A 25,825-nucleotide genomic window follows, 5' to 3' on the forward strand; every position below is an offset into this window, starting at 1 on the left:
AAAATGTTCTCAGACCCGATGGTCCCTCTCCCGTGAGGGTTATCGTGGTGTGGTCTGAACTGCACCTTCCCCAGTGGCTTGAGCTGTGTGAGCTGTGTCCACTCACTGGCAGAGGTGGGGTGGAAAGTGACTTGGAGAAGGTTGGCTCTCCAAATCCCAGCCATTTGTTTATTTCTTAAATTTGAGTAGTTCCTTTGAACTCCATAATGCTCTTCAGCAACAAAACCGCATAATTAAGGCTCTTCAGTGCATAAATGCTCCTGTGGCAGGAGCATTTTGCATCATTTACAGGGCTGACCTCTGCTCTATTTTTAATCAAATAAAATGAAAGATTTTTCCTCAGTTTTGTTGTTGTTAATTGCCTTCCAGACATAGAAGCATAGTTTTGTATTTAGTCATTCAAATATTCAAGCTGTTGGAAACAAAAATAATCAGGAAATCTTTACTGGGTTCACTTAATTTCTGTCTGAATGCATCCATCTGTCAAAACATTCTTGTGTAAAATGTAACAAGGTTTTTCATTTCTTTCTATGCATAAATTCCTTTTATTTACAAAAATCCACTTCAAAAGTTTTGAAATATTTCCTTCTGTTTCTTCAAATTATAATACCTTTAATGACAAAGGAGATACAAATCTTGGCTATGGTCAGATCAACAAGAAAACTCCTAGCAGATTCACCAGGGTTACCATTTAACCCATTGTATTTGCTACCAGGGCTGAAACCATTTTTCACCACATCATTATTGGAGGTATTCTTTTTTCTTATTCCAAATAAGAAAAAATAAAATTATTCCAAAACACTGTTTCCACTAAGAAACATGGGGAAGTGCAGACAGATTAAAAAGGAATTTCATAAAGTGATTATGGAAGCTAGATCCAGTTCTATCCATGTTGGAAGATACACTTGTTGATCTAAATTGAAATGTCTCTGAATTAAGAAGGACAAATGGAAAGCATAAAGCATCCATGTTTCATCTGTGTTGCACCCATCCAAGTAGTGGGCATTTAGAAATGTTTTGCTTCTGGGGCCGGAATGTTCCTGAGACAAAATTTGGTCTCTTCTCCTGTATTGCAAACATGTAGGAATGATACATGATGTTTCAGGGGAGAAAAAAAGAAAAAGCATATGTGAGCATTCAGAAGACAGACCTCTGATAAGGTGGCATTATGTTGTATCAAATCTATCTGTTCAGCTTTTTTAATATCTCAACATCTACGATCCCAAGAAAAAGCTTTTTTTTTTTTTTTTTCTTTTAGAAAAAGGGGGACAGCTTATCACTGTACCCCAAGCTTGGTGTAGGGAAAGTACATAGTGCTGAGCTGCAAATTTGTAGAATTTCATATGGATCTAATAGGGATACTTTCCACAGCTACTGCAGTCCTAAACTTTATCACAATTTCATGAGCCAAGATTCAAGGTTATATGATTTTTAATAAATCTATTTTATTTGAGCTTTTGGATTTTATGTACTTTACATTTTTAACTTTTTCCTCTACCTCCAAAGCTTGACTTGTTCTTTTTTAGAGGAAGTGAGGTTCCAACATAACCATTCCTATTCCAAAGGGAGAACGTTAAGCAAAAGTCCTTCAGTAACATTACATGATTGAGAATTACAGTGATGTGGTAGAATTATATTCTCTTCTTTGGAAAGCTGATTTTTAGTTCCAGGCTGTTCTGTAAAGACTTCTCTGTCCATGTGACAATTTAGTGTATTATTTTAATGATTTCTTGTCATCTTTAACATGATGAACTGTGAGTGCTAGGAACATTCCAAAACAACAGGGTTTAATTTAATAGTGATTAATGTAATCCCTCTTTCTTGTTCCAGTAGTGTACACCTGATCTATCTTTTTTTTTTTTTTTTCTTTTGCTCTTTAAGTTAAATAAATCATGCTGGAGGAATTGTTTGGCTCTGCTTTTGATCTATCCAGAGAACTGTCCGGTGCTCATTCGTCTTTTTTGCCATGATGTGACTGTGTTGCATGGAAGCTGCCCTTCAATTATTTCATTTTCAGAATGTCTGATTCTGCAAAGACAAGATACATTTCCATGAGATGACAGACACTCATACAATGCCAAATTCTATTTTTGTTTTCCCAGTAGTATAGCTAGAATACAATTCCAAACAAATAGTCTTTTAAATATTTATTCCATCTTATTTATCCAGTGTTCTGTGCTGGCATAAAGCATGCGTTAGTGTTTCCAAAAACAGGGCTGAGATCCGCTGACTCTCTAGAAAAGAGCAGGGTTTATCCTGTGATCTCAATAACATTATTTGCACAAGTAGTACTCAGTTGAATCCAGCATGATAGGGGTGTGTATGTTTAGCAACGGAGGTGCTCTGCCTTCTCTGCCATACTGACAGGGATGTGAGTAGGGACTATTAGGAGTTCCAGCTGTTTTTTTTTCTGTCCATCCTTGTGTAAATTTCTAAGGGTAAGAGAAACACAAATATTAAAATGCATTTACTGTTTTTTGTCCATTGTTTACCAAGTGACCTTAATAAGCCATTTTCAATGCCATATAAAATGTTTTACAGATTTGAATGGTTTTGGCAGCTTTTCTCACACAGATACAGTTGAATTCAAGGACTTGTACAGATAACTGCCTAAACTGAATCACTTTGGTTAACCAACTTCAGCAGGGGTTTATTCCCTGAAATGGGCGGGATTTCGCTGGATTATGTTACTGCCAGTTGGAGTTTTAATTAAACCTCTATCCTGCTGTTGGGAAAGTAAGCTTTACAATCAGTGAATTAAAAATGGCCTTTTCTTGGAGGGGGAGGAGAGGAAGGGAGGAGGCGATGTCTTGTGATGCAGGAAGTTTCCCACTGAGCACTGCATGGAAGAACAAACTTGTGCTTGGGCAGCTTACAGACCTTTTACTTGTCTGTCTTCAAGCTCAATTCCTTGCTGAAGTCAGCAATCCCCATGCTGCAATTTCTTCTTGAAGCAGCTCAGAGACAAGCCTTGTTTTATTTCTGTTTCCCTGCCCTTTCTCTGTTCCATCCCTCGAGCCTCTGCATTTATGGATGTTGTTGTGGCTGTAAAGTTTGTGAAGCGCAGGTGATCCAGAAGTCCGTGCTGCATCTGCACCTGCAGTTCTTCTCTGGCATGTTTATCCCATCAATCCTCCAGCTGCAGTTTCAGCAGGGACTGAAGGGAGGTCAGAGGCGATTTGCTCCGTAAACACTGCAGCCCACCCCCTGGAATGGAAATACCAAGTTGCATATAGATGTCGTTTGAACCCTTCCCTTTTTGCTTAGTCCTTTGTGTGATTTATGTGAATACCAATGTAGAGTCAGTCTCTGTATAATATACAAAGTAAAAAATCTTTTAAAAAAAGAGATTAAAACAAGATTGGTTTTATAGATATAATTATATCTTTGATACTTGCCACTAAACATACCCTTTCCAGCTTAAAATAAGCATAGTATGCCTGAGTGCTTCAAAAACTCTTAAAAATGAGCCTACAAAATACTGACATTTTGTATTGAGGAGAATATTAAAAATCTTTGCCCAGTCAACAAATACCTGAGGTCAACACCCAGAATACTAATTTGCCTTTGCAATATTCCAAGTATACAAACTGCAGTCAAAATTTGTCTGTGGTTTGTTCTTTTAGGCTTGACATCTGCTCTGCATCGTCCTCCCGAAATCAAAACTGTGTTAGCAGATGTTTAAGTACAGTCTTTCAACAAGAAATTAAAAAGCTGAGGACCATGTGAAATTCTTATTGCTACAGGGCTCACTTCAAAGGCTGGAGACCCCCTTACCCATGGTAATGGGTGTGACAGGTGAGAGAGAGCAGTATGAGCTTAAGGGGGTCACAGTCCAAGCCAGCAGGAGAGAAAGAGAAATTCAAGCAACTCCCAATTTGTTTGATTAAAAAAATGCTCCTTACCTCCATCTTGCTCTTGAAGAGCAGAACGTTACTTTTGGATGAAATAATAAAGCCATGCTGGCTAATTACCTTATAATTAAAAGTGAACCAATTACTAAGTCAAGATCCCTAGAATTTAACTAAGAATTTAATTTACAACTCATCTAATGAAGATTGAGTATAAAATTCATTACAAAGCTCCTAACGCTTTATTTTTGAGGGTGATTTTAGAATATAAGATGTGCTGTTTTCTAGAACCCTTGAAACCTATCTAAAAAGATTTGCACATCCAGCTAATGAAATCTATGGGCCGATAGAAAGTACATTGCACATATGCACCCTGCATCTCTGTTTTTGAGGACTTGGCTGTTCAACATTTTTCTATGATATTTGACTTCCTCTGCTTTTCAATAAAAGTTGTGCAGACATGCAAGGATACGTTAGCTCTCTGGTGTCTTGACAAAATACATATAGAAGGTGAATGAGAGAGAGATCTGCAGGAGGCATTATTCACTTGTGCAGTGCTGTCTAGTGCTTTATTTTCATGCTTATTTCACTTCTATGCTATAACTGAAATTTTTAGTACTATCTTTTGAATTACTGTGTAAGAGAAAGAAATAAAACTAGTTCTGCAGGTAATGGTTGCATATAGGTGCACTGGTTGTATATTTATCATATGAACTCAGTGTCTGTACTTGTGTTACAAGTAAAAACTTATATTGGTAACAATTTGAAAAAACAAACAAACAACAACAACAAAAAAAAAACAGCCTGATCTTGTAGTTTCTGTTTTATCTGCTTTGTAGTGTTTTACAGACTGTGACTTCAGATCTGCTGCAGAGTATCAAGATAAACACAGAAAATACTATTGATAAAGGCTAATGAGTTCCTTGTTTTTATAACCAATTTTTCATTCTTTTTAACTTGACCTACCCATGCTGCTGTGGACTGTGTGTTGTAAATCCTGCATAGAAATGTTAATTCGTTGAATAAAATGCTTTTCATTGTGTTTTTCTGGTGTTTTTAAAGTCCTTGGGAACTTTTCCATTGCTCATAATTTTCACCTACCTTGCTTTCTTTGAAATCTCATGTGTCAGACTTTTAAAAATATTTTCCATATGAGACCAGGTAGAAAGAATAGAGATCCAAGAGCTCTAGGGATAGTCAGGGCAGAAGACCATACACAACTATGCTCTATAGCCTCAGAGATTTCCATCAAAAAAAAAAAAAAGACTATAGGGTAAAAATGAGAGGCGGCTGTCATATTGCATAAGTTTTTCTTTCTTTTTTTTTTTTTTTTATTTATTTATTTCCCATGAACAGATTAGCTAAAAATCTTCCATTCCCTTTTGCCTTGCAAATGCAACAGTACCCCTGACATTCAAGGAGAGAGTAATTTAATTTGCTATGCTGTCTTAATCAGGGACTTATGTGCAGCAAAATCTGACATTTTTATCTAGACTGTATTATGTAAAGCAGTGAGCTGGGGGACCAGGTTCATGTTACGACTGTTGACAGCTGATGTTTTTCAGTAAGTCATGCAGCAGCAGACGTTCCCAGTGTACTGCTGAGCCACTGCTGCAAGGGTGACAATGTGTAACAGTGGAGGTCAGAAAGATAAAATTCAAGTTGACATGAAATGTGTGTGACAAAGGAACTCTACAAACAAGGTACCTATAACTGAAAAATCTGTGAGAAAGTTGTTCAGCCCCTGGCCCATGGCCAAAAGGAGTTATGTTATGTTCTTTTAGTTGAAGAAGATTGGTGGGTGAACGCTCCTCCAGAAATTCCAAGGGAAGGCCTGGAATGAATGGGAGCAGATGCAAGTTGGAATGGGTTTAAAATTTACTGTATATTGTAATTCAGTTAAGATGTATTTCTGTGGTATACTTTTTGTGTCCTTGATCTTCAAGAGTAATGAATAGGGCATGATCTCTTGCAGGTACTTTTGCAGTGTCAAATGTACTAAATTGTTGCTGCCCAAACAGTTGTCATAACAAGACAGCTGTAGTTAGAAATACAAAGATTGTTCTTGTCGTGTAGCCCAAAATCAGGAAATGTTGTTGACTTTATAATGAGTTCAGAGAGCTTTGTAGCCAGCCAAGAAACATGCAGAAAGTGAAGCAGTGTCAGCATTAGTTATGTCCAATACTATTTACAGCTTTTCTAGACCATCAGTTCACCTAGAAAAGTACAGGAACCCAGGCCAGAGCCCAGAAGTTATGTGCTCATTGTGACCTAGCCAACATCATTAATATGGCTATATTTTCTACTACGTGGAGCTCCTGAAAGCTCTTTGTTAAGCATAATGCATTACAACAATCCATTTTAGGGGTGAAAAGATTATGATTCTTTTGCCAAGGCATCTAGTGAACTGAGAACTGTCATCCCCAAAGCAAGGGTCACGACCTTCAGTGGCACTGCAAGCCTAACAAGTGTAATTATTTATGCTACTGCAAAGAGGCTGATGAAAGTGAAACTTACTGCCAGAAAGCTTTTTACAGGTTCTCTATTCTGGCCTGAGTGGGAGCAACTTTTAATTATATGCTGCCTTTCCAAATCCTGTCCTTTCTCTAGCCCTTGTTTTGGGCCCTAGAAAAATTTATTTTAGGAGGATGAGAAAACTGATATTTTCAAATGTATTCTATTGATCTAACTCTCTTAACTTAGCAAATTTTAGTTCAGAATCATATCCCATGACAAATATGGTAGATAATAATCCTAATTGGTTTCCAGTGATTCATTCAGGTAGCACATTTTTAAATAGAAAAAAAAAGGGGGGAAAAAAAAGAGAGAACAAGAGGAAGGGGGGTCTTTAGAACATACGCTGCCCATTTTACTCCTTTTCCAGAACATTTTCATAATACATAATTATTATTAATATCAAGATAATTGTTGATAAAGGACTTAGTGTTGAAGTAAATTCTTTGGCCTGCTTCCTACCTTCTAGTACTGGAATCCTGAGTACAATTTTAAGTTAAACAATGCTGTTCCCTGTTGGATTTTGAACAGTGCATTAGAGAAGTCTTATGTGAAAGTAAATGATGGGTTCTTCATTTATTTGTTGAAATCTTTTGTTTCTCTATTCAATATCCATGTCATAGAGCACAAAGGCAGTTGGCATAATTTACAATTTCAAATTTTAGACATGAATAACGTAAGTAATATTGGAGTTCAGGTGTTCCTTCGTTTAAAGAGGGAGTCAAATTGTCCATTTTAATGCTAGAGTTCGTACATGTAAATGGCAGTCCTGGAATGCACTAACTTCTTTGACTGCATATGCAGATTTAGAGAGGTCTGTGTGATGTGCATGCCATTAACCTGCACATTGTCCCCGGATGAAATTAAGAGAACTAAAGCAAAATTCAGCATAAGTACTATCCCACTTTTCTTAGACTACCTCTTAGCAATCTTTTATCAAACACCGAATTCTTAATCACTGTCAGTTCGTTATGCTTTCCTCTTCAGTAAAGAACAGTCATGTTATGCAATGTTACTATGTAGATCCTGGCCTGTTTTTGTAGCCCTATTTTGAGAAAATACATCTGAGTAAAACTACATTTTTGGTGATGCTAAGTCTTCCCCCGGCAGTTAACATTTCATCTATATTTATAGGACTTGACTTTACACTTTGCATTTTTGGCAGATGGAGGAATGATTTTCTTCACATTTTTCATACCATGAAGAATTTACAGGATCTAGCTTAGCAATAGCAAGCAGAGGAGTCTTTGATTTGTTTACCTAACATATGTGTCACGCATAAATGGTGATGTCCTTCCACTGTAGATGATGATAATTAGAGCTGCTCCAAATGGACTTGTGCCAACACAAAATGCACCACCACAATTAGCAGTAACAGGAACTTCAGCTGGCAGTAACAGTGAAGGCAATAAAGATTAAATGATGGTGTGAACTGTCCTTATGAATTAAAACTGATGTATATTGGCAAAAAATAAGAAAACTGACACCACTGTAACCCATAGCACTCTGCTCCAGTAATAATGAGAGAAAATAATGTTGCCTGGGGCTCCTGGTATTTTTCACATGACATAGGTTCACCACCATCAGTGGCAAGAATCTGAGTATCCTTTCCAATAAAACTTGTCAAATTACGAAAACCTATAGGTGACCTTCAAATGCTTGAAGGTACACATAACCTTTTGAAGAATGTTGATTTTTGGAGGCACTTGACAGATAGATGTCTGCTACTGTTGCATATGTACCGTTAAAATATATGCTTGGAAATTCTACTAAATAACATCCAAGAGATTAATATTTTTCTGGATAGAAAGTCTTCCAGGAACTACAAAATCTCTGCAAAATAGCATTCATAGTAATACTTCTGTAACATAGAATGTGATACTGGTCTAGAGAAGGTTACTATCAAAGCTCCAATAACAATGAACCCTGCCCCTATTGATGAATGATGGCTGAATTATATTAATTATTGTAAAAACAAATGAAAAAATAAGTATGAATACTTGAATACATGTTTTATTATATGATATTAACCAGTAGAACACAGCATAGATGAGTCTAAGCTTCTTTTGAGGGATTCACAGTTTTATTGTCTCACAGTGACTTTTATGACATACTTGTAAAACACAAATGTTAACCACTATCAGTGAACTAGAACACCTCTGGAATATTTTTTATTCTTTAGAGTTGTCCTAACCTATTCTTCTGAATTCACAAACACAGTAAAATGTGTGATTTGTAGGTCAGAGCATGCAAAAAAGTACAGCTGTTAACCATGACCTTGAAGAGGTCATGCAGCCGTGTTGTGGCATTGAGAGCAACACATCCTTGTAACACTTTGCACTTTGTGAAAAGCCTTATCTTAAACTCTGGGTTTGCATCACATTCCTTGTATTTATCATGGGCAGAATTAAATCTTGCTGGTCAATCAAACGTCAGTCCTCTCCCAGTCATTCTGAAAGCACAGGACAACCAAAAGGCAAAAGCTTTGCAAGCACACAGGGAGCAACGTCTAGTTGTGTTGGTAACTTTAATATAGGCATAAATAAATATGTGCCGGATTTATGCACATGAATTTAGACACTTTTGTGGGTTTTCAGGACTATGGTAATTTCCTAGCTGTTGACAATTAAAAACTTAGATGTAAGTAGGTATCTAGTGTCATGCTCTTGACAGTGGTTAGACATTCCAGAAATGGTTTGCCATAAGTTTGCCAGGAGGCAAAGCTGGTGACAAAAGGCAAATGCAATTGAAATGTATTATCAGGTAAATGTAAGTTTTGGCAGCAGCACAGAGTTACTCACTTTAGACCTCACTCAGGACACAAAATAAACACCTCTCTTCATAAGAAAACCTATGTGACCTGTTAGCAGCACCATATGCTAAACCTAACAGCTGTACCAGCAACAGGTTAGGAGACAGTAATTCTGCAGATCCAAAGCAGAGATATACAAGCCAGATACTGTTTCCCACAGTACTAACTGTTCCCTGATGAGTGCCCAAAGACTGGGTTAGCCTCATGGAGAGTTGTTTGTTCAAGCTCAGGGAAGCACTGTAAGGTGTAACCACTGATGCACTTTTTCTGCTGTATGGGAAAGGTCAGCTATAAAATCACATACAGATCTCCAAAGCAGTGAGAACAATCTCTCTAAATAACTGGACTCAGCCTCAGCTGTGGGCAGAAAAAGCCAGAATGTATGGTTTATACAATTTATGAAAGAATTTAAAAATAACGTATCTTACATAGAGGAACTTCTAAAGCATATGCAGCCAGCCCAAATTATTTATTGAGGCATGACTGCTTTTTAAATTAATTAGTAGCAAAAAGGTAAAAAAAATAAATAAAAATTTCATTGAAACACATCAATTTTAACACAATAAAATGAACACAAAAACTGTAGTAACACTGAAGGCCACAACACGCCATAGCTGGAGCCTGCAACTCTTTCAAACAGCCTTGCCATGATGGTTTGAACTTCAAGCCATTGAAAGTTACTTACAGGCTTGTGAGTAGACAAGAAAATTATACTTCTCCCAAGGAAAAATACAACAAAACCTACAAACAGTTACTACCACCCCAAAAAAAAAAACAAAAAAACGTGTTCAGTGGCTGTCATACAGAGATGTAAAAAGTTGAACACTACAGGTTTCAATTAATCAGTGTGGAAACACATCTAACTATAGGCATCTAGAGGTCTGTTTCTGCTGGAGCTCATAAGAGAACTGGGTTGAAGATGAACAATAACATTAAGGTACTCCTTCCTGATGTGAGCTGTTGTAGTAAGGTACTCATGAAAGCAGGATTTACTTAAAGAAACTGTCTACTGAAGAACTGGACGCAGAGTATGCCCAATTCATCTCATTCTGGAACTGTCAAATGTAACTCAGTTGAAGTCTGAATATAAGGTTCTGTACAGTTGAAAGAAGGTCAATATAAAAATATTGCTCCCAGTCTTTATCCAAACTATGAGAAAAGCACAGTTTATTATAACAGGAAATAATACTTTATTATAAAATCTGCATGTAAACAAGTAACAAATTAATTGAATAACAGTTAATGGAAGTGCAAATTAACTTCATAAAATGACATCTGTTCTGTATTTAACTATATATATAAATTTGTTTTACTCCCATTCTAATGTGGTTCTACTCCCCCCACCCCATATTTAAGTTTAAAAAGATTTATCTTTGCTTGCTTTATACTAAAAACAGTGTACGAGCCTGCGTACAAATTTAAGTTTTGCTCTGCAAACGAGACAAGTCTATGGTGATACATATCATCATCTTTTCTTATCGTTGCATCTCTGTTATCCACAGGACAAGAGGATATATAATATATGTACATAATGAAAGTGTGGGCATGTCAAGCCACTTATTTAGAGTTAGTTCATTTACTTGTACGCATTGAAACTTGAGCCATTTATCAATGAAGTAGACATTGTAATATAAGTTCTGGACTTGCTTGTGCACCTTAAGGCATTAATGAGAGTCTCACTGATAACTCATTCTTATAACCATGAGGATCATCCGTATACTTCAACAGTCAAATGCTTGTTCGCCTCCCATGCGTGACATCTGGCCTTGCTGAAAGCTTCTAAAGCACAGATAAGTCATGGCAAGACTTTGATTTTGCTTTAAAAGCCATCTTCTTATTGTTCTTTGCCACAATTCTCCCAAGGAATCGCTTGGCCTTTTTGCCTATGCTTTCTCTTCTTTTTGTGTTGGCCATTCTTCTAGCATTGTCTTCTTTACTGTCTTTGCGAAGTCTAATTTGCCGAACAATACCTTCAAACAGATCCTTGACGTTATGATGAAGAGCAGCTGAGGTCTCAATGAACTTGCAGTCAAACACAACGGCACAGGCCCGTCCCTCTGGATGGAAAGAAAAAAAGAGAGATGAGTGGAGACTGACATTTTCTCTTTAATATATTGTGTCAAGAACAAAAAAAAGTTTGACTTAAATACAGTGCCTTCAACATCACAAAAGAACTTTGTTAAATAGTAGGAAGAATGAATATTTGCACTCATTGTTTTGCTGCAGTGTGGTCAATAATCTCACATGACCAGTAGTACTGAATATAAGACAATAGTAGTCCTACAGGCAGACCAGTCTAGTATAATTTAAAATCTAAAGCTGATAAAAGAGAGGTACTTGGATGCGTGCTTGCTGTCTAATAGGAAAGATTGTGAGGTACAGAAACTAATTCCTATTTCTTCTGGAAGTTGTTGAGCAATTGTGCACCTCAGCCTTGCTATAGGAAGTGAGTTTTCCATAGTAGCTACAGTTGAAGCTGGCAGTCCAAAAGGTCATTAAACAGATTACATTGGAGGTCATGAAGCTGTAGACCAGTGGATTTGATTGGGACTGCCTTCAGAATAGATGATGCTCTGTTTGCAGTGTTCCAGAGGTAAGCATGCAACTCTGGAACATGGCTGCAGTGCAAGTTTCCATGTTTGCCTTGTGGTGAATAATGGCAAAGGTTTAAACCTGAGCAAAATAATGACATCTCTAGGATGGGTAAACCATGCACTGCCACAAGCCTGAAAAGAACGTGGATCTCCTGATCAACTCCAGTCAATTCCCTGTACAAGCATTTAACGCAGGAATCATGCCATAACCAGACAGCAATAAAAGGTTCATCATTATCTGTACTCTAGTTGTAGAAATGCACCCTGGCACTAACTGAGAAAGTTCTCACTGGCCTCAGGTGTGGAACACATACAAGGAGACTGTGTGAGCCTGGTCCTTCCAGCTCACCACAAATGTGATGAAATCTCTTCCAGAAAAAAAAAAGACAAAAAAAAAGTACAGTTGCTGTGGGATCACCATTTTCATAGACTGCCTGGGTTGTGATGTGACACTCCTGTCCCTTAAAAAAAACATAGCTCGGGCTATCAAACCTTGAGACTAGCAAGTGCTGCTGTGTGCTTAACATCCAGCTAAACCCTACACACAGCAGTGTGCTAAAGCTGAAGCATTGTCTCTTGCAGTGCAGTTCAGCATATAGCGCTATGCACAATCACACATCTTCCCCCACTGCCATCTCCACTGCTGTTTGTGGTACAGAGCCCCCCCTCAGTGTGAACCAGCTGGCTTGATTTCTTTGGGGTGCCTCCAATCATGTTTTTCTCCATCAAACCTGGACCAATCCTATTGATCATGATCCTCTGCTACTAATTTAGACAGTACTGTATAAATGAAGAGTAACTTACCATCAACTGAGACTTCCCGGGACCTGACCAGGTCGCTCTTATTGCCCACGAGAATAATAGGAATGTCTTCCGTTTGCCTTGCTCTTCTTAGCTGGATCCTTAGTTCAGAGGCCTTTTCAAAACTAACTTTGTCAGTCACTGAGTATACGATAATATAGGCATCGCCCATTTTCATACAGTGGTTCTGAAGCCATTGGCTGTCATCCTAAAACAAAGGGTGAGAAACAGATTTATTGCATTGAAAAAGCTATTCAACACTAACTAATTATTTAGGTACTGTAAACATCTTAAAGATATTCTTCGTAGCTTTATAATAAAGAGGCAGCCAAAGTAAGCAATCTCCCAGAAAGTTTCTTAAGATTTTCTCATTTGAAATATACTACAGAACAAAATCATCGTGTTTCCAGAAATTATATGGGGTCTGCACTGCTCAGATTGTTAATCTCTCGTTTTGCACGAATTTCCTGGGCTGCTAATGTAAGCTGCTGCTTACTGCAAGCATTAAGGGATTCCCTGTCTGAGCCTGTGCAGGTTTTTTAATTGCCTGTCTAGCTACAACAAATGGATTGCGAGAGAGAAGAAAGCGGCACGCACTGATTCTGTACCGCCGCCTTGTAGGAGCGTCACGGTGCCCACAGGCAGCCGGACACCTGGACGCGGCCGCTGTGCAGCCCGCAAGGAAAAGAAAGGCACGTTCAGGCGCTCCGTACCTGCTCCCAGATATCGAACACGACCAGAGACGCCTCTTCCCCGTCGACCACGATCGATCTGTCGTACGTGTTGCCTGGAGGGGGAAAACACAGCGTTGGGGAAACGGGCGGCACCGCGGCGAGCGGCCGCCCCCCGGGCACCCCGCGCCCCCAACCCCGTCCCCGGGGGGATCCCGCGCCCTCACCGGCCTCCTCCGCCTCCGCGCAGTCCTCGACGCCGCCGAAGATGCGGGCCAGGCTGGTCTTGCCGACGCCGTGCTCGCCCAGCAGGATCACCTTGTAGAGCCGCCCGTCCGAGTCGCTGCCCGACGAGATGACGGAGTCGGAGGAGTCGGAGGCCCAGCTCTCCCGGTGCGCCTCGCCGGGGCTGTAGGAGGTGCAGCGCACCAGGCCGGACAGCTCGTCGTGCGGCAGGGCGGCCCGCAGGTCCCGCTCGTCCACCGGCATGCTGCGCCGGTGCAGGTGCTGGTGCGCCGCGAAGGGCATGCTGCCGCGCCGCTTCTCCAGCGAGCGGAGCTTGGCGCCGCGGTTCAGGGTCATGGGGACGCCGGGCTGCTGAGAGGAGCCGCCCCGCTCGTCCCTCGACGTGCTCCGAAGGGAAAGAGAGGAGAGAAGAGAGGAGAGCCGGGCTTCCCCGCTGCCACAGCTCGCTGCCGGCGCTGCCGCCGCCTCGCCGCTATTTATGGCCCGGCCCGGCCCGGCCCCGCCGTGACGCGCGGCTCTCAGCGCGCCCGGGGGCTGCCTCCCCGCCCACGGCAGCTCCGCGCCGCTCGGCTCGGCACGGCTCGGCACCGAGCCCCGGGGAGCCGGAGCCGTGCGGAGGCGGCTGGGGGTGGGAGATGCCGCGCTGTGAGGGGGGGCGGGTGTGCCCCGGGTGTCGTGTCCCCCTCCTCCTCACCCTCACCCCCCGACTCCCCATTTCTGAGGCTGCACCGTGTGGAGTGGGTTCAGTGGGTGATGCTGGGGGGGGCGGATGATCACGGAGGTCTTTTCCAGCCGTAATCAGGCTGTGATCCTATGAAATTGCAAACGGGGCTGGCCGTGAGCCCTGCCAGGCGGCTTTCCTCAGCTCCTCACGCTCCGTGGCGTTGCCCGGGAGCGGCTTTGCTGCCTACAGCAGCCTTGGGAAACAGCTGCACATTGGCAGCGTGCTCGGCACCGTGCTGCCGTTCCTTAACGCTCAGGAGCAGGGGGTGAGAGCGCCCCTTCTAGGTGCAGTCTTGCTGCATGCGGGGCTAACGGTTTCAGAGGGCAACACAAAACATAAAGGTCAAATTCTTCCCTTCATTTCACCTGAGCAGCGAAGTGAGACAGTGAAAGTTTTATCTCTTAAGTGGCACAGTCATTACCGTGTGATCAAGTGAAGAAACGACTAACCAGATAACTATACTTGTGTCCCGAATGGCTCACCCCGGCATCACACATACCGGTTATTATTTACCTAGCAACCCAAACATGTTAGACATTTCACAGCCAAAATAACCCTGGCTGCTGCTCCCAAAAGATTACAGCCTGGTCACTGCGGGGAAATCCCCGTGACCTTGTGTAGGGACCACTGCCATCAAATTAATGAGTTAAAGGGTTTGTAAATCAGCTGCTGCAACAAGGATAAAGAAGGCAAGAAATAGGGAGTTGATGGAGATTAAGATGCAGACATAGGGAATAAGGTAAAGAAAGGAATCTGTGGGGCTGGGCTGTGCAGTTGCGCAGCCAACAAAATACAGCACACTGGCTCATAAGCATCTTTTTCTTATAACATGTTGAATTTCTGAGGCTAATTAACTGCGACAAAGATAAACATGGAAAATACTGTAAAGGGGCTGACCACAGGGAATGGATTTTTTTTCCTTATGAATTCCAGTGAATATTTTATTTTCAGAAGTTAATGCTGCAGTTCACGTTCTGGGGTAGGTTTGGCCCCTCTGCCCTGATAACTGCAGGTTGAAGTGTCAGTGTGGCAGTTAAAGATCACCAAGTGCTTACAGCGAGTTCTCTCCGCCTGTCTCACAAAGCAGGAACCAAAATAGCCATGTCAGTTTAGATAGCCAGAGCTTGGTGGTTAAGAGAACTGAGTGCTGCAGTTAAATGAATAGAATTATAGAGCTTTGGTCAACATTTTAAATCATATTTAAACAAGTTATGGTTAGCATTTGAAATGCACCAGGGTTACTTAACTTGGATAAACTGGAATCTACCAAACCATCTTGATTAATCTGTATTTATATACAGTCAAGTGGGTAAATATACTTTCAGTATTGTTTTTTCTTCAGTTAACTTTATGAATTTGAATGTCTCTGCCTAAAATCCTCACCCAAAAATACTCTGTTTGATTTTAGGAGTTTTTTGGACCTGTCTTTCCTGCTGACTTTACTGTGTGTCACGGTCAAATTTTAGAAGATGAAATATAAAGTGGAGGTATTTTTAATTCTTTACTGTGTGGAAGAAGGGAAATCTGGGAGGCATCAGAACTAAATATACTGTGCTGCTTTTATGCCACATGTAGCATTACTGGTTGAAACCAAACTAAAAATGGGATTTTCAGTGACAGGACTTTAAAAATGCCATTTTTTTATTTCAGGTCTTTTGCTGATGAACACTGTGAATATTTTAATGATGTAAATGCAAGATAGAGCCCCCATAAGCCAAAAAAATAACAAGAAAGGCATATATAAAAATGCTAAACACAAACTTGAAGAGAACAGCTTTTCAGTAGGAGAAGAGGCTGAAAGTAATAATAATAATAATAATAAAATAATAGAAATCATACACGACTGTGTGGCAAACACTTTTTTTGTGCCAGCACCCAGGTACAACTAATGAATTATTGCTTACAGAATAGCAGCAGGGTTACAGGATACTACTCGGGATCTGGCACTGGGTTCTCTGCAAGTTGTCCTTTAGCGGAAAGTGAGATGGCCTTGGATTAGGTCCCTGGGGCTTCGCTTGTTCCTAGAGGGAGGGCCACGAGTTGTTCGGAGAAGCGCTGTGCCAAGGCAGTGAGGTCTGTTCTCATCTGCCGCGGGATCTGTGCCTGGAACCAGAGAGGGGGGAGATCAGAGGGGTCACGTAGCTGGTTTATCTCCCTTGATCTTCATAGATCCAGCTATTTTGTGAAGTTGGGAAGAATTAACAGATAGTTCAGGTTAATCACTTGAGACATATAACATGCTTCTTCACATACCATGTAATTCTGTTTGTTATTATTACCATATATTCATGTATACATTACTGTGGCACATAATGATTTCAGTGGGATGCATGAGACCACACAGGCCTGAAATGCTGATCTTAGTTTCTCTGAAGGGTTTTCAGATCCTGTTCTATTTCAGCTGCCCTCTATTTCCACTTCTACTTGATTCTGCTTCTAACATATAGTAACTGTGATTTATTTTAATGTAAAAGAAATTTTAATGTCTTATTTTTCTACTTTTATTTTGCATCATTCTAGCTGCTACGGGTCTAAGATCCGTTTTAATTAAACGAGTGTTTCTGTCGCATATAGTACTTGATATTTTTAGTAAGCCTAATTTACTGTTCCTTATGTATTGAAATGGAAACAGGAAATTTTATAATTTCTTTCCATTTTATGTACAGCCAGACCTGGAGTCTATCAATGCTGAAGGTAAAAGTCCACTCTAGCCAGCATGATTGATTGGAAGTGCAATGAATTGGGGTTATCAGTGCAGCAGTAGTACCATCTGCGGTTCTTGAGTTCCAGGTGGTTCCTGAGCAGTTCAGGTGACTGTTCCCTGCAGCAGCTATGTCATATAACCAGCAGCAGAGCTGCAGTCAGGGGCCGCTGTCTGTCCAGATCCTTGTGATGGGAAGGAATAAGGCTTAATGAAAGAATTTGCCTCATGCAAATCTTGCTGAGGCCAGAAACACTTGGTCCCAGGTACCCAGGTCAACTACATCCTAATTGTCAGGGTGTTCTGGGATCCTGGAGGAACCACTGGAACCCCCCATTTATGAATCAATCCTAAAGCTTCACTTTTACTTGGCTACCCAGCATCTGTGGTGTGTGTCCTGCAGTTTTCACGGAAGAATTTAATCTGGCACTCACAAGGAAAGGAACATTGATGTCCTATATTATGGGGACCTGAGCACAAAGCTCTAAAAATGGATATCATGTTGTTTCTTTTGGTTTCATCTCATCCTTGTATGGTTTTCATTTTCCTTATTTCAATTGCCTTTCACTTAAAGTACCTTTTCTTTGTATTTTACTGTTGTAGCATGTCCTGCTTCTTTTTTTCTTTTGTTATCTCATTCTTCTTCTTTTTTCCCTTTTTATCCCATTCACTTTTTCTCTAGCTTTTGAGAAGTGGCAATGTTCACTTTTAATGCACTCTATTGGCCTCAGTACTTTTCATCGTATGGAAAATGTAAAACATGCAGTCTGATCCTGTTGTTCCAGTTATTTATTACTGTGGTAATAAAGCTTGTGCTTGGAGTTTCTTTTTGCTATATTAGATGCAGAGTGCATTTCATGGTCTAAATGCCTAAGCACGTATAACCTAACACCCAGCTCCCCTCCCCTTTGACTGTTCAGATGGAAAAGCAGAATTTGGGGTTGGAATTAACTGTATGTGATTCTGTCTCATCAGTGTTTGTTCAAAGTCAGACATCATATTTTAAATAGCATTTATACTTTTTACCTCTAATGAGTGTTACCACTGAATTCCAGTTTTTGTTGTAGTTACTGTCATGCATTGGAATTGTTTCACTTTTGGTTAGGAATAATAGAAATATTATGAACAGCCCAAAGACTAGATTAGCAGCGTGAGGTTTGGAAGAAAATATTGTTCTCAGCTTGGCTCTACATTGGAAGTCAGGCATTTCTCCTCTTCTTACTTTTCAGCTCATCTGCACTGCCTCAAGTCTAATTAATCAGCCATTATGTGGGTGCAGTTATTTCTACAAAAACTGTAGAGAATCCACAAAGGTCTGTTCTTGCCAAGTTACATGAAGCATTACTCCTGCAGAAGCCTGAGTCTGGCTACCTCCCAAATACCTGGACTAAAAAAGAAATAGCAGTGTTATTTATTACTATTTTAATTACAGAACTGACAGACTAAAGCCAGTGGGAGAAGAGACAGAAGCAGCAGTAGGAAATGTGTTTTTTGTTTGTTTGTTGTGTTTGTTTGTTTGTTTGTTTGTTTTTAATTCAAGCAAGATAGAAACAGTTGCAGGAAAAATGAACAAAAGACTTTTTCCTTACCCTACATTTTTTAGTATAGTGAAAATATGGTCTCAAGCCCTCCTCTCCACAGTCCTGTGATTTTACATATACTTGTGTGCGCTGAACATGTACAGACTAACCAGTTCAGCTATGGGGCTGTATGCTCATATGTATTAGACCTTTTCATGTGTAGCATATGGCATATCACATTGTCTTACAGTTATTATATAGTGGTATAAAAGTAGGCCACAGTTTGACCTGTACAAATGACCAGCAGTGGTGAAGCATTAGTTCGTCTGTCTGAAATCCCGATGAATGTCACATCTATGCTGAACATGCATTTGGATGTTCCCAAGGAAGGGCAGCACACTGCTTTGGCCAAGGAGCCATGCTTGTTCTCATAATTATTCTTGCAATTAACACAGCTGATATTTTTGACTGAGTAGTGATAGCCGTGAATTGGGGCTGCAACAATGAGATGTGAGAAATATGAGCTCTGCAGTCAATAGAAATTGACATAGTGTAGAAAGCTCACTTATAGTGTCAAGGGGGAAATGGAAACAGAAACCTAATTAAACAGTTATTATATCTACAAAATTAATCAGAAGTTGGTTCCTTTCACAGTTACTGTTTTCTCTCAGCTCCAGACCAGAAATTCTGAAGCTCACTGATAGGCACTGAAAAATAATGTGGTTCCATTTGCATTTTTCAGGTATAGCATAGAATAGGCAAATTGTAAATATGTTGCTTGCAACATAAAGCAAGTGCCTCTTTCTGAAACTCTTGTAAAAGATAGCAAAAAATAACTTGGAGTAAGAATAATTGGAAATGTGCTTCATCTTCCTGCTACTCTGAATTTCTCACTGCTTTGAGTAATCTCAAAAGCTTCCAGTACTTGATAAACCTCATGGCCAGCTGGGCCAAGTGAATCAGTCCTCTGAAAAAAAAGAAGTTGCACAAGTGGCATATCTAATTTCATTTTTGCCTGTGCAGTTCCACAGCTTCTTTTTGACAGAGCGCACCACGCTATTAGTTAACTATCATGTTACTATGTACTGGGGAATATCATTCTGTCTGAATCTTAACTTCAAATTTGCACTGATTTTTAGTTTCTTGGATTCGGTTTTATTTCTTACCAATACCATAACCACTTGTGCTCTACCATGCTACAGTCAGAATTCAGATGCCACCTTAGTTTCCCCAGTCACTAGTAAACGCACTCAATAGCACGTAGTATGTCTGATCAGCTGTTTGCTCCTATTGAATTTCAAGTTTGGAGTAAAATCAGAACATGACCTAAGATATTTCCATAATTATTTTATTTTATCACCCCCAATTCCTCTTTTTTACAGTATTAAATTTGTCATGGTCAATGTGTGTGTGTGACACACATCGTCCATCCATGAGTGGAATGCTAAATATCCTGTTACAATTCCTGTGGGATGTGTACTCCTTAGTGTGGATTTCAGAGGCCCCTTACAAGACATGTCTAGAAGTCTGATACCATGAAAAAGCTTCTGAATTTACACCTTGCAACAGACAGTTGGTTTAAAGAGTGGGCAACGTAAATGGCTGTTTGGCTGTCCTGCTAAGAAGTACATAGTGGTAAGGAAGCAAATTGCAATGTAAGATTTATTGTTTACCAGCAGTAGCTCTTGGCAAGAGGAATGAATCTATTTACAATAACAAATTAAGGGAGTTGTACTGGGTCAGACTCAATTTACATTCAGTTTCCAGCAGCTGTCAGTAGCGGATATCTAAAGAAGAATAGACAATAAGAACATGATAAACACAGCTAAAACTCCCCCTGTACTCCTGCCAGGCTAAAACTATTCCTTTTGTTCAGAGGCCCTTGATGTATTTTTTCTACATACTTTTCTAATTGCCTTTTAATTCATGTAGGTTTTTGATACTCTGCAACACCCTCTGTTACTCTATAGTGAGGTAGAAAATAAGTTTTCCCTCATCTTCATAATGTAATGATTTTATAGCTTCCTTCAGAAATTTTATCTCAGCGCAAGAACCTGGTGTATTCAGTCACTCATTGCATAAAAACAATCCCTACTTTGTCTTCTCTGTATATTTTCTATTTCTAATACATTTTTAGAAGTCATGGGACAAGAATCACAGGTTATTCAAATTGCAGATGAGCATGGACTTTTGTAGTGGGGAGAGATGCTTCCTGCTTTGTTTTTTAGTCCTGAGAACTCTATCAACCACTTACTCTTTGTCAACTGAGCAGTGAGTAACATTTTCATGGGCCTACTGCAATTCTGTTTTATTGAGGAACTAATATTTAATAGCCAGGAAACTGGTTAGAAAACAGACTAAAGCTACTCTTAGCAAACTGCAGAGCCCATTTCTTCTATATGCCTGCAGAGCATGGTCTTCCGGAGTTGCCTGTTAGCAGGCATCTTCCACTTAGTAATGCAGAAACATTGCAGAAAGTTGCAGAAGGAAAAACATAGCTGTAAGGGAAAACTTCTCTGCAGCAAGAGATTACAGTGAGGGTGCCAGGAGCACAGCAGATTGTGTCGGTGATGAGGCATTGGTTATGTTTCAACACATTACAGAGATACCAAAGGAAAGAAGATTTGGAAATAAGGGAACCGAAAATCTGGATTATATCTAAGTAATAAATAATCACAGTTAAATCATTGTGTTACAGATGCTTCCATGAATATGACAAGTGAACAAGGAAAAGTCTCCTTGCAATGGAAACCCAAAACTAGGAGCAGGCCTGTTGACCTCTGAGGAAATAAACAACATGCTTGCAGCGCTAAGAGGCACATAGATCTGTCACTGAGGAAAGGCAGAGGTAAGGCAGAAGCACAATTTATAATGTTAATGACAATATAGAGTATAAAACTTTAACTGTGCTGCCCTCTTCTGTATATTAGATAAGGGAAAAGGACAGGGATTTTTAAAGCTGTCTTTTCTTACACAGAGAACTTTAGTTTTGTGTCCAAATGTGCATTTACAATGCTTAGAATAGCTGCATCTTATATAAGGCTCCAGGTAGTGAGTGGTGGTGACCAGAATTGAAACATAGCTGTCCTTTTGCTTTAGGTGATGAAGTCTGATCTTGTTTCCCATGTAGGGAAAACTCCATTTCCCTTTCATTTCAAGAAATAAAAAAGCTTGAAGCCAAGACAAAAACTGACACTCACAGGGAAGACTTACAGATTTGAATTAGAAAGGCTTTACACTTCTTTATAACCCAGTGCTGAATTTATGGTTGTCTTCTCCTGTGGTGAGTGATGTCATGGAATCATTCATGTAAGATATGTAGGCATTTGGGTGTGAGAGATGTTAGCAACTGTTCCAGAAGAAACTCAGAATTTGCCTGGTTGGAATGTGCTGAGTTTGGCAAATTCCACATTTGCGTAACAACAGTAATAGGCATCTCTGCTTTTTGAAAATGTCTCATTTCCTGCTTTGTCTCTGCTGCTATTTATGATATTCTGATGAAGACCTCCAAAATTGTTATTGTAGAGATATACTGGAATTGTATGGACTTTTCACTTGAACTTATCAAAATTCTTTCTGATTTCATTCTCGAAAAAAAAATGTAGCAATAATGATATAATTCATTATCTACCAGTTTCTCTCCAAAAAGTGTAAGATGATCAAGACCAAGGCTCATGATAAACTACAAACAACAAGTGCAAATGTAAACTGAGATAACAGAATGATACAAAATGTGTACCCTATATAAAGAGGGTTATAGGACACTACAGACATGAAAAACATTATTTTATAAAGGAAATGACACATCCCAAATGATGTTCTTCCATCAAGAATATTCTACAACCAAACCAGTTGCAGTGAAGCAGATAAGATTATTATTTTTTTCCCATTCATCTTATTACTCACAGAATCAATACTTCGGTACCACATCTAGTGAATACCATGTCCTCAAATCTTTGGAGAGGCAGCGGTATGCTGAGCTGCTGATCACATGGGGGAATTGCCAGGGAATTATTGCTCATGCTCTCAATCTCTTCATGTCTCATGCTTGGGGGCAGAGCTCCCTGTCAGGGATTTCTTTGACAGACATATTACAATGTAAATCTTTGGGCCTTAGGCATTTAAAATTGTCGTTCTTAATTTTCCAAATCATCAAAGCTACCTATATTCAAAGAAGGACTCGGTAATCATCACATTCTCTGGTGGTCATGAAATTCAGCAATTTCTTTGCCTTTCATGGCATTTTTCCTAGTTTACAGTTTTGGAAATGAGATCAGAATCAGGCCTTGACAGTCTTTCCCCTTCTCTACACTTACTCACAGCAGTAATTAACATTAACCAGGCAAACACTTCCTTGTCATCAGAGTCTTACGTCAAAAGCATCAGGTCTGTGATTTCACTGCCTGCTCATGCACCCAGGGCTGTGAAGAAGAAATGCTCTTTATTCAGCAGTTAATGTCAAAAAGAATATGATGAATACAGTAAATTGCATTTCTTCAAAGGCTCTTTCTTTTCACACTCACCCTGCCCTCTGCATAATCCTTTCATAATCTTTACCCAAGAAAGGGCCATATATTTGCATTACTCCTCTGCTCAAGCACATCAGCACCACCAGAATCATTCAGATGAATCTACAGCCTTCTAAGGTAACAGCAGCACGTAGCTAGGCAACAAAAAAAGAATATAGTATTTTTTCAGGAAGGAGGGCTTTTCTAGATGATCTCATACAGATGCAGTGCTTTTTGCCTTATAAGAAGAAAACTGTTCATTGGAGAAATGAGTCTGTTATCCTGTCATCATCAAGACATATCGATATATAGGCTTCCCTTGATGAGCGCTGAAAGAAAATAACAAGGCATCATATAATGTACTTATTTATTTCTCTGTATTTATTACATATTTGTAATTTGATTTACAAAAGCTGAAAACCACAAATGATTTTATGGCAGATTTCATTAACCATCATCCAAATTAAAATGGAATGCTTCGATAATTACCAAATCAGCTGAAATAAATTGTATCTCTGTTCAGTGGAAATTGTGTCAGCATTGAAAAAGAGATTTTGTGCATGGAAAAGGCATCCTGTTATATGTACAGTCCATCACTGTATGTAGTGACAGAGTGCTTGTGAGTGGTGCACACTGATTTTAGGAATCTGAACAGATTCAGCTGAGTGAAAACCAAAAAATGGATCTGGACTAACGGATACAGCACAGGCACTGGATGCCTTTGTACCCCAGGCAGAGAAGCGGGCTGAGTAGCTCCCCATCTGACAGGTACAGTCTGGCTCACAGAGAACTTAGGAGGTGCCAAGACAGTTTCTGCTGTGTTGTGGCAGCAGGAACTCGGGTTCTGGATAAAGACATTTACCTCTATTTCTCAGTGGGGTTTGTGCTTGTAGGGTCTCAGGACAGCCACTGACCGATGTGAAATCGTAGCACCATCTACTGGGGTAAGGCTAACCTGAGCATCATCGTAGTCCACGATCACATCTGATGTGGCAAGTGGACATCACTTTCAGCTATCCCGTTTCCAATTTCTGCATCACACTAATTTGACAATTTGTCTGTACTGTAATTTTACTTGCAGAGCTGTCAAATCTTGTTTGACAGTCTGAGTGCAGCAGTGCAGCCTGCATGGCTGGGACAGGTCGTATACAGCAGTGGCACGAGACCCAAGTGCCAGAAAAACATTCTCCATGGAGCAGGGAGTCCCTCTCAAATTGTCCATGTTTGTGAAGGAACGTGATCTGTACATTGCCGTTTTTGTGGCACATATTTTTTCTGGTACAGACCTCAATGTAGCTGATCAGAGAGACATTACATCACAGTCTTGGCAGCTTTCATGTATGCATTTCCTCTCTTTGGCATGTTATTTTATTTGTATATTCCAGAGTCTGTTCTGTGGGATCATTTCCATTCTCCCCAGCTGGACTGAGCCACAATTCATACTGTGTTGTCTCTTTCATCTCTTCATTCTTTGTGGTATAACAGGGATTGCTCAGTTAGGCATTCAAGCCATAAAAGACACAACTTATTTGGAGCCAGTGAAAGACTCAAGCAGCTTTTAAGAGGATGAAGACTGGATGTCAGGAGAAGGCATGCCATCTTCTTAACGTTCATAACAAAGTTTCTGCAGTTGTAAACATTAGTAGAATATGTTGCAAGTATTAAACTAGTGTGATATATTAGCAGATGTGTATACAATCTGCATCTAAGCCAGTGTTTATTTGTTGAGGAAAAAAAAAAAAAAAAAAAAAGAGGAAAATTATTAATTGTATGACCTTTTAACTGCTTGAGTATATCTGCGGAACTGAATGCTTAGACTATAGATGAACTAAAATGTGTGCATGCAAATGGTATATGCATTTGAAATAAAGCTGTCAAGATTGAGGTTAAAGCTAATAAAATGTTTACTTTTTGTTTGCAAAATAAAATGAACTCTCCTTTTTTTTTTGCTAGGGATGGTCCAATATTCTTCTTGCCAACAAAAATAAATATCTGACAAGACTTCATCAGTTACATGCTAAAAATATAATCCAGAGTATAACCTCAATTAAAACTGTCAGTTTGCAGGATCAGACCCAGAATGGTGAGTTTGAAGGGAAAGGGAAGAAGTTTTTTAAATAACAGATCCTATTTCAAGCTCCTAATCAATTTTTGTCAATAGTAAGAATCATTAATAAACTAGGATTTGACAGGCTTTTTTCATTATTGATTTATGTCTTAAAAAAAAAAAAAAACAAAAAACTTCCAAAATGTATTGTTATGAAAATAAGTCCGTACAAATTTGTACAGAAACAATTTATGTAACTCATTCCTAATCATTATCTTCTGTCCACCTCAAAAATAATTGTGTTCTTTAAAAAGTTGGCTGCACTGATAACAAAACTTTATTTTCAGATTTTTGGTAGTAAAACTAGTTTTGTTCTATTAAAACAGGAGAAAATTGAATATGTTGCCATTTACTGTTTTTCCCTGCAAGTGTTTCAGACTATGTGGATGATATATTTGTCAGAGTGACAAAAACAAATATTGCTGCTTAGGTACCTTCACAATCCTTAGACAGAGCATGTGCCAACTCTTCCATTAGCAAAAGTGTAGAGAAATAAAGCTGCCAGACATCCTGGGGTTAAGCAAATTGCTGACAATGTACTGAGGTTATTTTGGTCAAAGACATGTGTGACACATCAGATGGGAACCCAGATGAAACTAATTTGGGTAGGTCAGGAAAAAAAGTGCTATGATAAACCATCATCCCAAAACTACATGAAAATAACAGAGAGAATCATATCCAGATGAGAGAGTTTGGCAGTCTTGGAAGACTTGTTGCTTGGGTCTTCCTGCTTGGCCCAGTGTGGGCACAGCTGCCATCCACACTCTCTTTGGCCA

General features: G+C 39.7%; 1 protein-coding gene and 1 long non-coding RNA gene across 2 annotated transcripts in view; one reads left to right on the forward strand and one right to left on the reverse strand.

The window, feature by feature from the left end:
* Positions 1–24,870, forward strand: part of LOC311443529 — a 65,568-nt gene extending 40,698 nt beyond the window's left edge. The window contains exons 4-5 of the long non-coding RNA XR_014697314.1: positions 21,133–21,282; positions 24,328–24,870. This is a non-coding gene — a long non-coding RNA (uncharacterized lncRNA). The remainder of the gene's footprint in view (positions 1–21,132; positions 21,283–24,327) is intronic.
* On the reverse strand, positions 10,328–13,962 carry RRAD (RRAD, Ras related glycolysis inhibitor and calcium channel regulator). The gene is made up of 4 exons (XM_084533789.1): positions 13,471–13,962; positions 13,286–13,359; positions 12,576–12,780; positions 10,328–11,234 (listed from the first exon to the last, which is right to left on the reverse strand). Exons 1-4 carry the CDS (start codon positions 13,823–13,825, stop codon positions 10,957–10,959), a joined length of 912 nt encoding a protein of 303 aa, XP_084389915.1. The 5' UTR covers positions 13,826–13,962; the 3' UTR covers positions 10,328–10,956.
* Positions 24,871–25,825: the final 955 nt, after the last annotated feature.

This window comes from Aythya ferina (assembly GCF_964211825.1).
Source record: "Aythya ferina genome assembly, chromosome: 12".
NCBI lineage: Eukaryota > Metazoa > Chordata > Aves > Anseriformes > Anatidae > Aythya > Aythya ferina.

Excerpts from the sequence above, each read along its gene's own strand:
- RRAD (XM_084533789.1), bottom strand. The coding sequence starts at position 13,825 with ATGACCCTGAACCGCGGCGCCAAGCTCCGCTCGCTGGAGAAGCGGCGC. Across the intron at positions 13,360-13,470 it reads CGCGGAGGCGGAGGAGGCCG|GCAACACGTACGACAGATCG; the intron begins GTGAGGGCGCGG and ends TTCCCCCTCCAG. Across the intron at positions 12,781-13,285 it reads TGTTCGATATCTGGGAGCAG|GATGACAGCCAATGGCTTCA; the intron begins GTACGGAGCGCC and ends CCTTTGTTTTAG.